Raw genomic sequence first — 12563 nt, forward strand, 5'->3', positions numbered from 1 at the left:
CTGTGTTTCCGGAAAGAACATCTGGATTAAATAACATGTATTAGTGAATAAAGTGTGCAATAGATCTGTGTGTTGATCTCTCATTCATTTGTTTTAGTAAAAACAATTAGAAAAGTGAAAAAAAAAACATTTATTTCCTCTTTCCCTTTCCCCACTTCTCCAAAACTTTTCTCTCTCAGCCCCCCCTCCCCTCCAGACAGTATCATGTTTCTCTCGATAAACTGCCGATACTTTAACTTCTGTAAAGGACATCTGGATAAATAACATGTATTAGTGAATAAAGTGTGTTTACAGCTGGATTTACTGCAGTTTTACAAACCTGGACGATCACCGACATAAGAACAGATTTAATATATTCATAACTTTATAATCCTCCGAATGTTCACACCAGTTGTTGGAGATTCTACAGACAAGAAACTTGACAGAATCCAAGTGATGAAACGAGACTAAAGATGAAAACAAATATGGAGCACGAAAAGCAGAAAAGGAGAAACAGAATCTGGGTTAAATCTTGGCTGAGAAGAATATAGGTGCTTTATTTGTGTCTGGTTTTGTTCCTTTGGGAAAACATTCTTCTAGTGAAACTCACTCTGGTTGTGATTGTGTCTAACCCTAACCCGAGTCTCGATAATCAGAAACATTAACAAGTTTAATTTACAATCAGGAAAAAGTCCGACTGGATCAGGAGCAAGAAATAATCTAATCTACACCAAACACTGTGGATTATTTACACCAACAAACGGAATCGGGACACTGGGATTATTAGGAGGAGGAAAATCAGTCATAACATTGTGTATATTGTGTAGTTAGTGACTAGCTGTAATTACCACACTGTTGACTTGTGTGTCCTCATCTACACTACAGTTATTAGTATATTTGTGAACTTATTGTCGATTTTTTGATGACAGTAACATGTCCCTGTACTGTATTGGGGTGTGGTGGGGATGTATTATAAAGTTTACGGTATTGGAGCGTGTTTTGTTGTGTTACTTTTTCCTAGCAGAATTTACTGTGAGTTAAAATTGATGATATGAACAAGCTGTAATTACCAAACCTAATGAGAACCAGAAAGTAAAAGCTTTCTGCAGTCAGGTGTTGTGATACCAAACGAACTCATAAACTTTATTTAATTCACACTGAATCACAGGAAGTGTGTGTGTGTGTGTGTGTGTGTGTGTGTGTGTGTGTGTGTGTGTGTGTGTGTGTGTGTGTGTGTGAGAGAGAAATCAGTCAGCTGTTCTGTAGCTTTTATTTATAACGTGTCTCTGTTTGTTTGTTTCAGAAAATCTGCCAACACTCCACAAGAGTCCTCCAGACATCATGTCCCTCCTTTATATTTCCATCTTATGGGTCTGTGCCTGTGTGGGTGAGTGACCAGGTTCTACAACACCAACAAGACAGAAGTGTCCTTCTATTGAATCTAATATCACAACAATGTTTTGTCAAATGTTACAAATCCTGTAGATTGTAATGTTTCTCCCACAGACAGTGCAGAATCTCTGGTTACTGTATCAGCTCCAGTGGGTTCCACAGTCATCCTGCCGTGTAAACTGACTGAAGAGTTAAAACCAACATCAGTTATTAGGTGGCAGCTCAATAATGACATTGTGATTGAGAGAGACATTTTCTTTGATTTTATGACATCAAGTTCAGTATATGAAGGACGTGTGGATGTTCCTGTGGACGAGCTACGTAAAGGAAACTGTTCCCTGGTGTTGAAGAACATCAGATTTACTGATGAAGGTTTATACAAATCCTTTATAATGGAATATGTGTGGACTATGGAATGGAAAGAAGTTAACAGAGTTTATCTCTCAGTTGATGGTGAGTAAACTGTTCAGTGTAAAATATTGACTAATTATAGAAGTCACAGTGTCTCAGATAACAGAGCTGGAAATAAGGAACAATAACAACATCTATTATAGAGAGGAATCAATACTTTATTTAGAGTTAACAGATGATGTGTTAGAAAAATACACAAATACAGACATAAATAAAACACAGGCAATATTTTATTTGTAGAAAGTTTGTCAGAAAGGTTCAGAGGTCATCTGGGTGAGATTAGAGATGTTCATCAGGACTGAGATCCTGCTGCAACAATTAAAAAACTTTTACTTTCATGTGGACAAGAACAAGTGATCAGATATGAAGCTTACAGGACAACAAAAACAATCAGTTTCTATAAAAGAAATAAAAATATAAAGTTCCTAACATCAGATCATTTCCTAAAAGGTTTTTCTGTGTCTCTGAAGCTCTTCAGATATCAGCTCCAGTGGGTTCCACAGTTGTCCTGCCGTGTGATTGGAGTCATCTGTACATCAAAACTCCTTACGTTCAGTGGTTTATTGATTTTGAGACTGTGTTTGAGCGAAAGGGTAAAGATTCATATCAGGGTGAAGGATATGAGGGTCGTGTGGACGTTCCTGAGGACGAGCTGCTTAAAGGAAAATGTTCCCTGGTGATGAAGAACATCAGATTTAGTGATACAGGAATCTACAGCAGCTCCATGTTAATTACAGACACACAGGAACCTGTCTTGGTCCAGAAGGTTAAACTGACAGTTGGTAAGTGGATTAATCTCAGACGATACTGAGTACGACACATATCAGTACACAAAGTTTAAAATGTCTGGAAAGTTACTGAGTGACTTGAGCAGCATGTTTCCTGTAGATGTCAGTGTTTTTCAGTCCTGGTTGAGAGAGAACTACACAGTTTAATGTTCCCACAGATCATTCTGAAGCTTTTCATGGCTGTGTTAGACTGACTGAGGAGAACACACACCTCCTGTCCTGTATTTCACTACTGTTTCAGCACACACTCAGTCACTTCCTCTCAATAATCAACACTCAATCCTCATCTAAGAGCCTTGTGATCTGATAAAGTACTGAAATGGTTCTTAACCAATAACTCTGATCTGACATTGATAAAATATCTTCACTTTCCATTTCCAGTTGATTAAAACATTATAAATGTAGAATAAATGAAAGTGATCCAGTGTTTGTGATCCTTTCACTCTGAACAGGGTTTCGTGGAAAAAGCAGTACATTAGGATGGAAAAAGGAACCTGGTTAGATTTTAATGACATGACAAGGGGGTGTGTCTAAAGTACAGGGCTTTTCTTCATCTGGTGTGAGCTCCAGTTCAAAACATCTCTTATTGTTCCTGGATAAACTTTAATAAAACACTTCATATTATTATAGCAGCACAACACTGATTATTATTTAAGGATCAGTGATGACATCATCTGCATGTATGGCTGAAAAACACTGAACAATATCAGTAAATGTAGTCTGATGTTTGATAGATTTTCTTTGAGGACACGTTTTCCTCAGCACTGTACTCTGTGTGGTTTAATGTGTGGTTTAGACCACAGTGTTAATGAGAGAGGATCTTCATCAGAGGATTCAGACTCACACCAGACTGGAGGGAACAACTGGATTATTTTATTTGTTGGGATCATAAGCTTCATCATCTTCATCAACTGCATTTTTGTGTTTGTGCACTACTGCTGTGTGAAAGGTAAAACTGGTTAAATTTGTAAATTTATTGTCTGAAAGAATCAGAGTAATCTTTGTAGTAATTGTGTTTAACATGTGTCTAAATTTATTGTCTAATTATAATTTTTAAATATTTCTCTTATCTTTCTGAAAACAAAAATATCATCACCTATCATCAGGTCTCAGATGTGCCACTGACTCCACTGAACAGGTGTGAAACCATTCAAATAAAAAATATATTAAATAAAATTTTAACCACTTTTTTGTTGTTAAGCAAAAAACATCATTTAGATTTTGGTTGTAGTTCAGGTGGGGAGTTTACAGAAGCATGGCAACCCTCCCTGCCTACTTTGGGTCAGTGTCATCTTTAAAGGAACATTAGACAATATCAGAAACTTTGGTCAGAAGAAGCCTCAAAGTTTTTTTTTAAACTTTATACTTCTGGACATTCTGTGGTACTTTATTTTCTGTGTTATTTCTATTTCCTTTTCATGGAGCAGTTTTTTTAGCACAGAGAATGATCTTGATGTGCAGGTGAAAGTTCAGACTGAGATGGAGGGAAGGGGCTCTGTGGGATTTCTATAAATGACTGAGACGAGGTTCAAACACAAACAAACCTGTTTCAGTCACATAATACACTCGTGTTGAGGTCATGACTTACATCAATATTATTTATTCACTATTTTCCAGGTTCTATGTGTTAGGAACAAAGAGAAAAAACTGGACTTTTACATTAAAGTAAAAACATTGTCCTGTTTTTTTCAGTCACCATCACACACTCAGTCTGAAGTGTTCTGACTCTTACACTAATATTATTTATTTATAGGAATTATTATCAGTTATTAATCTAATATGAAGCCACAATAATAAGCCAAGTGTTTAAGGGGATTAAATTAGAAATGTGACAAGAAAAGTGTGAAATATTGTAATAAATGTAAGTGAACAGAATTCAGTAAACAGAACAGTGCAGTTAATGTCAAAGTTTAGACAATAAACAGGAAAAAACTGTTCAGTGTTTCTTCATCATCTGAATCTGAATCTCTCTACAGGATGGAAACAGACATCATCACAGTGTTCAGTACAACACAACATCCGACAGTGTGACGTACACAACAGTCAACACACAAACACAGAGTTAATGACCAACACAAGGTGGCACCAATTATTTATTTATTTATTTATTTTTATATCTCTTTTCTTTAGAGATGAACTTTGGCATTTTTTACATGGTATAAAGTTGTTTTTTCACCACCTTCTCCTCTCCTTTCCTCTCTCAGATGGTCTGCTCTGATCTCATCATGGATTTCAGATCATCTTAAACTACGTCCCTGCACCACTGAGCTGATGTTCATCTCTGGAGCTTCATCACCATGTCAGGATCTTCTGATTTACTGCAGAACTCTCAGATCACACATCATGGACCATCAGTTACTCTTCTATCTAACCTGACTTGGTCTTTGTCATGTTACACTAAATAATGAACTGAGAACAACCGGAATTTTTACATTTTTATTTGTTGTTTTATTTTGATGTGTTTTGTTGTTTTTCCATTGCAGCAGTGGACACAGTATGTACAATGGCTGAAGTCATGTGTAGGAACTTTATAGTAATATAAATTAATATCATAATGTGTGTGTGTGTGTGTGTGTGTGTGTGTGTGTGTGTGTGTGTGTGTGTGTGTGTGTGCTGCATAGGAGATATGTGGTAGTAGCTAACAGATGTATAAGACGAAACCTTTATTTTTGTCACATATACATTACAGCACAATTAAATTATTTCTTCATATATCACAACTTTGGAGGTTAAGATCAGAGCTCAGTGTCAGTCATGATACAGAGCCCCTGGAGCAGAGAGGGTCAAGGGCCTTACTCAGGGGACCAACAGTGTTAGCTTGTCTGTATATATACATGTATTATGTACATTATATTTCCTTAAGCAGACAATTGTGTGTGTTTTAATAACTACCTGTGTATTAAATCTTTATATTCTGTCATTACCAGACAGGGCAGAGCTCCACTGTGCCTCGTGTCTGTCTCTGTATGTCAGTCATTACACAGGGACTGAGAATAACATCATGGGCTCGGCATATAGAGTCAATAAAAAGAAAGGGAAGGTTTCAGTGTTTTTCATCTACACTGTGAACAAGTGTACAACTGTGAGGAGCAGGAGAACATTTCAGTTTAACTTCTCAGGGATTTTTAATGAGATCTGGCATCACAGAAAGAGAGAAGAGAGAAGATCCTACCGGATGAGGAAAAGAAAGTAAAGCAGTGTGGAAGCCAGTCAGAATTCCATGATATTTATCATCTGTTTCAAACGTACATGAAGATCCTCAGCCCATAATTACACCTGACAATAAAATGTGTTTATTCCTCAAACTGTGCCCTTAAAGCTGGAAACACACAATTACATATGATGTGTTTTATGCTGTATGTAGAAGTTATGACTCTGAAATGTTCAGTCCTTTAAATCTGGTGACTCTGTTTAAAGAGCAAGGAGAGTTACAGCTACTAACTTTAATGTGTATTATGCCAGACAGTTGGCAGCACACTGACTTTCATAGTCTATATTTTTCTCCTACAGTGAAAGTCAGTGGGTGCTGCACACTGTCTGATTACCAACATTTTTTCAAAATATCTTTTGTGTTAAACAGAAGAAAGAAACTCATACAGTTTTGGAACAAATTGAGGGTGAGGAAATAACACAATTTTCATTTCTGGGTGAACTTTACCGTTAAGAGTTACATTTAGTCTTAAATGTTATATGAGTATGGGACCTGGAGCACAGGTTTTATCAGCTGTCTGATTGTTGCTTATAATAAATGGGAATGTTGATAACACATAAGCAGTCTTTAATAATGCTCTAAATTACATGTAGATGCATATTTAATGCATTAGTGGTGTGGTGGTGCCTATGTGGTGTCGCTCTAGGATGGTGTGTATGAGGCTGGGAGGGGGAAATAAATCACAGTATACTCACTACAAAAAACTAGACTACACCACTGTATAGAACTGAACATATGTATGATTGTAGATGTGTATTACGTTCTCTCATTAAATAAATAAAAGTAGAAAATAAATAAAACTTCAAAATAAGAGAAAATAAATAAAATGTGAAAATTGTGTATGTTTAAATAAAGTGCTCAACTTTCCCTTTTATATCTCAGTGAGAGAACTGAGCTCTAGCTTGTCTGGCAGGATGTTAAACCTGGGCTTGAATGGAGTCAGGGCCGTTCTCATACAGACGTGGTGGTGCTCATTAGTGAGTCTGGAACCATATTTAGATTAGATTATGTTCATTGTAGTGAAAGCTGCCTCGCAGTTGTATGTAGAGCCAAACATGGTCAGGATGTTTAGGGCTACTTTCCTCAGACCTGGGAAAGCTGTCTCAGGGACGCTGTCTTCAGATTTGAGTTTATATGTTTGTTCAAAACCTTTACGTTTTGTCCCATAATGGCGTTTCACATTGTCACTTTTAATAAGTGCCACAGTTTCTGTACATATGACACACACTGGTTTAGTGGGAAGTGTGAACAGAAATGAGTCTGTCCTTTCTGGATTAAATGTTTTCTCTGTCCACTTTTCCTTTCTTTTTGGAGAGCGTCATATGTTCTTTATTCTCCGTCTCACTCGTCTGTTTCTCTCCCTTTCTCCGTCTCACTCGTCTGTTTCTCTCCCTTTCTCCGTCTCACTCGTCTGTTTCTCTCCCTTTGTTTTCTACATGTATCGCTATCTTTCTTTACTGTGTAACTTTACTCTAATTCTCTCTCGTCTGTCTTGCACTGTTGTGTCGCAGTGTTTACTTCAGGAATGCACAGATTTGATTGGCTGAGTAGTATCACGTGGAATGGCTTAACTCGCATGCAATTGGTCTTTGCGTTTAAACTATCACTACCGTAAAGATTGCAAAAGCTGCGGCGGTCAAAATAGAAGCACTTCGTCAAGTTTTAAATCAGAACCTTTGTTTTGGCTGTAGGTCCGGGTCCGGATTGGACAGCTTCTGGGTCCGTGTTAAAGACACGTGCCATCTAGTGTTGAATCATAAAACTGTGATTAAAGGGATAGACTTTGTGCTACATGGTCACTCAGGCCCTAAACCAGGACAGCACATAGAATCTATCTATCTATCTATCTATCTATCTATCTATCTATCTATCTATCTATCTATCTATCTATCTATCTATCTATCTGTCTATCTGTCTGTCTGTCTGTCTGTCTCTCTGTCTCTCTGTCTGTCCGTATGTCAGCTGACCCACTGTAATATTCAGATGACCACAGTGCATGTGATCCCTGAAGGTCAGCTGTTCTTTCACAGCTATCACGCAGATGTCATGTGAGGTTTAACCGGGTGTCCAGTAGGGGGCAGTAATGTTCCTGTCATAATCAACAGAAAGCATCAAATAACAAATAAAGTAAAAGTGAATGCAGTGATACTGTGAGTCACAGCAGGTCCACTACCTAACTGAGGTGTTCAGTTGTTTACAGGAGAAACAGAGAGACTGGTGTGAGGAGATCTGATCTGTCCAAGACACGTTCACTGACAAAGCAGGATGTTTCACAGCTGCTGTTGGGGTAAGTAGGATTTACTGTAACTGTTATCCAGGGCAAAAGGGCATACAGCTGGTCTGGAGTTTATCAGGACATGTATTAATAAACTGTGTGTTAAGTAACTGATATTATTGTGTTAATGCAACTGGACAGTGAACAAAAATCAAACCCAACATTTAATAAACTTCTGCACTTTGATTAGTTTAATATAATTTAAATAATCAAAATTAAACACTGGTGGTCTGTAATTATTTTATTAGAGATGAAGACGTTATTTTCCTTGTTGTTGTGAGTGTAGCATCAACTGTACAGTGTTTAGATTTTATTTTTGTAACATTACCTGTTGAGATGCACAAAGTTTCAACACTATAGACAATTTTCCCGTAACTCCGTGTTGTTGTTTGTGTTGTTTCCCTGCTATAAGGACAGACACAGGGACCTTTTTCCTCAGTCTTTATAAAGTCAGTAGGAACACAGACATTACAGAGTGTCATAAGAGTCGTATCAAGTCAAAGGAGCATGAACTTCATTGTGCAATTTTAAAAATATCCGTCTCCTACACTTTTAGTTAAAAAGCAAGTAAATAAAGTGTCTTCACTCGTGTGAGACAAAGCGTGAGAAGCTTTTGTTCTACGTGTGTTAAAGAAGCAGCAGCAGTATGTGTTGATGGTCGTGTGTTTTTTCCTGGACACTCTGGGTATGTGGACAAACCCTGTCTAATCATGAGGTTCATCTATTTAATCATCACTCATTAAAAACAGCTGAATGAAGTCCAGTATACGATCATGCTGAAGAGCTCAGTGACTATAACTGTGACACACAGGATGCCAGCTTTACAACATATCATGTTTAGATGAGTTGAACTACTACTAGGGTTTGAACTCAGAACCAACAGTAAAGTGTGCTGAAGGAGAGATAATGGTTTAGACAATCATGTGATTCTATCATGTGCAGATGTTTAGGGAAGAACCATTTCCTGTTCCAGCAAAGCGATACCCCTGTGCACAAAGCAGCTCCATGAAGACATTCTGTGAGATGTGGTAGCTCAGTGGTTAAGATGGTTGTGAGTTCAAATCCCAGGCTCACGAGATGCCACTGCTGGGGCCCTTGAGTAAGGCCCTTAACATTTACATTTACATTTACAGCATTTGGCAGACGCCCTTATCCAGAGCGACATACATAAGTGCTTAAATCTCTAACACTGAATACATTAATGCTGGTTCACTAGGTTACATACTTAAGATACCATGAGTTTAAAACATTTGGTCAAAGTTACAATGAAAAAGTGTCAAAGGTTTTTTTTTTTTTTTTTTTAAATGCAAAGGATAAGGAAAGAAGTGCTAGTTGAAGTGCTTCCTGAATAAGTAGGTCTTCAACCGCCGCTTGAAAATAGCCAGTGACTCGGCCTTAACTCCTTAATTCTGTTTCTGTCAAAAGCTACAAATGTAATGTGTGGAGGTGAAGGTTGGAGTGAAGAACTGGAGTGTCCTGCACTGAGCCCTGACTGGAACTGGAGTCTCCTTAACATCCCAACATCAGAGTCTGATCTCACTGATGCTCTTGTAGCTGAATGATTCACACAAAACCCCACAGTTGTCTACATCTAGTCTAAAACCTTCCAGAAGAGAAAAGTGGAGCTGATTATAACAGCAAAAGGCAGCAAATCCATTTTAATGTCCACATAAAGCACTTATTAGTGTGATAATGTGTCCTTATTCCTCTAACCCTGTAGTATAAATGTATAAACGACAGGTTTATTAACATTTATCTTTGTTTTGATGTAGAAAATGTGCAGAGACTGTTCTTCAAAACTTCTCTCCTTTCTACTCACGTCTTGGTTTGCTAACTGTGCAGGTAACGAACTTTAATAAAACCATCCATCCATCCATTTTCTACCGCTTATCCGGGGCCGGGTCGCGGGGGCAGCAGTCTAAGCAGGGATGCCCAGACTTCCCTCTCCCCAGACACTTCCTCCAGCTCTTCCGGGGGAATACCGAGGCGTTCCCAGGCCAGCCGAGAGACATAGTCCCTCCAGCGTGTCCTAGGTCTTCCCCGGGGCCTCCTCCCGGTTGGACATGCCCGGAACACCTCCCCAGGGAGGCGTCCAGGAGGCATCCGAAACAGATGCCCGAGCCACCTCAGCTGACCCCTCTCAATGTGGAGGAGCAGCGGCTCTACTCTGAGCTCCTCCCGAGTGACTGAGCTCCTCACCCTATCTCTAAGGGTGCGCCCAGCCACTCTGCGGAGGAAACTCATTTCGGCCGCCTGTATCCGGGATCTTGTCCTTTCGGTCATGACCCAAAGCTCATGGCCATAGGTGAGGGTAGGAACGTAGATCGACTGGTAAATAGAGAGCTTCGCCTTGCGGCTCAGCTCTTTCTTCACCACAACAGATCGGTATATCGACCGCATCACTGCAGAAGATACACCGATCCGCCTGTCGACCTCCCGCTCCATCCTTCCCTCACTCGTGAACAGGACCCCAAGATACTTAAACTCCTCCACTTGAGGCAGGAACTCTCCACCAACCTGAAGAGGGCAAGCCACCCTTTTCCGGCTGAGAACCATGGCCTCGGACTTGGAGGTGCTGATTCTCATCCCCACCGCTTCACACTCGGCTGCAAACCGTCCCAGTGCATGCTGAAGGTCCTGATTTGAAGAAGCCAACAGGACAACATCATCTGCAAAAAGCAGAGACGAAATCCTGTGGTCCCCAAACCTGACTCCCTCCGGCCCCCGACTGCGCCTAGAAATCCTGTCCTATAAATAATGAACAGGACCGGTGACAAAGGGCAGCCCTGCCGGAGTCCAACATGCACCGGGAACAAGTCTGACTTACACCCGGCAATGCGAACCAAACTCCTGCTCCGGTCATATAGGGACCGGACAGCCCTTAACAGAGGGCCCCGGACCCCATACTCCCAGAGCACCCCCCACAGGCCATCACGAGGGACACAGTCAAATGCCTTCTCCAGATCCACAAAACACATGTGGACTGGTTGGGCAAACTCCCATGAACCCTCCAGCAACCTGGTGAGGGTATAGAGATGGTCCAGTGTTCCACGACCAGGACGAAACCCGCATTGTTCCTCCTGAATCCAAGGTTCGACTATCGGCCGAATTCTCCTCTCCAGTACCCTGGCATAGACTTTTCCGGGGAGGCTGAGGAGTGTGATCCCCCTATAGTTGGAACACACCCTCCGGTCCCCCTTCTTAAACAGAGGGACCACCACCCCAGTCTGCCAGTCCAGAGGCACTGTCCCCAACCGCCACGCGATGTTGCAGAGGCGTGTCAGCCAAGACAGCCCCACAACATCCAGAGACTTAAGGTACTCAGGGCGGATCTCATCCACCCCCGGTGCCTTGCCACTGAGGAGCTTCTCAACTACCTCAGTGACCTCAGCTTGGGGGATCGACGAGTCCACAACCGAGCCCTCCACCTCTGCTTCCTCAATGGAAGACATGTTGGTGGGGTTGAGGAGATCCTCGAAGTACTCCTTCCACCGTCCGAGGATGTCACCAGTCGAAGTCAGCAGATTCCCACTCCCACTGTAAACAGTGTGAGCAGGGCACTGCTTCCCCCTCCTGAGACGCCGGACGGTTTGCCAGAATTTCTTCGAGGCCAACCGATAGTCCTTCTCCATGGCCTCACCGAACTCCTCCCAGACCCGAGTTTTTGCCTCTGCAACCACCCGGGCTGAAGCTCGCTTGGCCCTCTGGTAACTATCAGCTGCCTCCGGAGTCCCCCGAGCCAACCAGGCTCGATAGGACTCCTTCTTCAGCTTGACGGCATCCCTTACTTCCGGGGTCCACCACCGGGTTCGGGGATTGCCACCACGACAGGCACCGGAGGCCTTACGGCCACAGCTCCGTGCGGCTGCATCAACAATGGAGGTGGAGAACATGGTCCACTCGGACTCAATGTCTCCAACCTCCCTCGGGATCTGGTTGAAGCTCTGCCGGAGGTGAGAGTTGAAGATCTCTCTGACAGGAGACTCTGCCAAACGTTCCCAACGGACCCTCACAGTACGTTTGGGTCTGCCAAGTCTGTCCAACTTCCTCCCCTGCCATCGGACCCAACTCACCACCAGGTGGTGATCAGTTGACAGCTCCGCCCCTCTCTTTACCCGAGTGTCCAAGACATACGGCCGGAGGTCAGATGAAACAACCACAAAGTCGATCATCGACTTCCGACCTAGGGTGTCCTGGTGCCATGTGTACTGATGGACACCCTTATGCTTGAACATGGTGTTTGTTATGGATAAACTGTGACTAGCACAGAAGTCCAATAACAGAACACCACTCGGGTTCAGTTCGGGGGGGCCGTTCCTCCCTATCACGCCCCTCCAGGTGTCACTGTCGCTGCCCACGTGAGCGTTGAAGTCCCCCAGTAGAACGACGGAGTCCCCAGTCGGGGCACTTTCTAGCACCCCTTCCAGAGACGCCAAGAAGGTCGGGTACTCTACACTGCCATTTGGCCCATAAGCACAAATAACAGTGAGAGACCTCTCCCCGACCC

The 12563-nt window shown here is 41.8% G+C and overlaps 1 protein-coding gene across 1 annotated transcript; it reads left to right on the top strand.

Annotated features, from left to right (window-relative positions):
• The first annotated feature begins 178 nt into the window (after window positions 1-178).
• On the top strand, window positions 179-4917 carry LOC125145767. Its single transcript, XM_047819957.1, has 8 exons — window positions 179-530; window positions 1283-1366; window positions 1486-1824; window positions 2253-2564; window positions 3367-3519; window positions 3677-3708; window positions 4547-4649; window positions 4775-4917. Exons 2-7 carry the CDS (start codon window positions 1321-1323, stop codon window positions 4634-4636), a joined length of 972 nt encoding a protein of 323 aa, XP_047675913.1. The 5' UTR covers window positions 179-530; window positions 1283-1320; the 3' UTR covers window positions 4637-4649; window positions 4775-4917.
• Window positions 4918-12563: the final 7646 nt, after the last annotated feature.

The sequence above is a fragment of the Tachysurus fulvidraco genome, chromosome 10 (genome assembly GCF_022655615.1).
Source record: "Tachysurus fulvidraco isolate hzauxx_2018 chromosome 10, HZAU_PFXX_2.0, whole genome shotgun sequence".
NCBI classification, from domain to species: Eukaryota; Metazoa; Chordata; class Actinopteri; order Siluriformes; family Bagridae; genus Tachysurus; species Tachysurus fulvidraco.

Bases quoted from the DNA above. Each gene is read 5' to 3' on its own strand.
- LOC125145767 (XM_047819957.1), top strand. From the start codon at position 1,321: ATGTCCCTCCTTTATATTTCCATCTTATGGGTCTGTGCCTGTGTGG. The intron at 1,367-1,485 runs GTGAGTGACCAG...TTTCTCCCACAG, and splicing joins ATGGGTCTGTGCCTGTGTGG to ACAGTGCAGAATCTCTGGTT. The intron at 1,825-2,252 runs GTGAGTAAACTG...GTGTCTCTGAAG, and splicing joins AGTTTATCTCTCAGTTGATG to CTCTTCAGATATCAGCTCCA.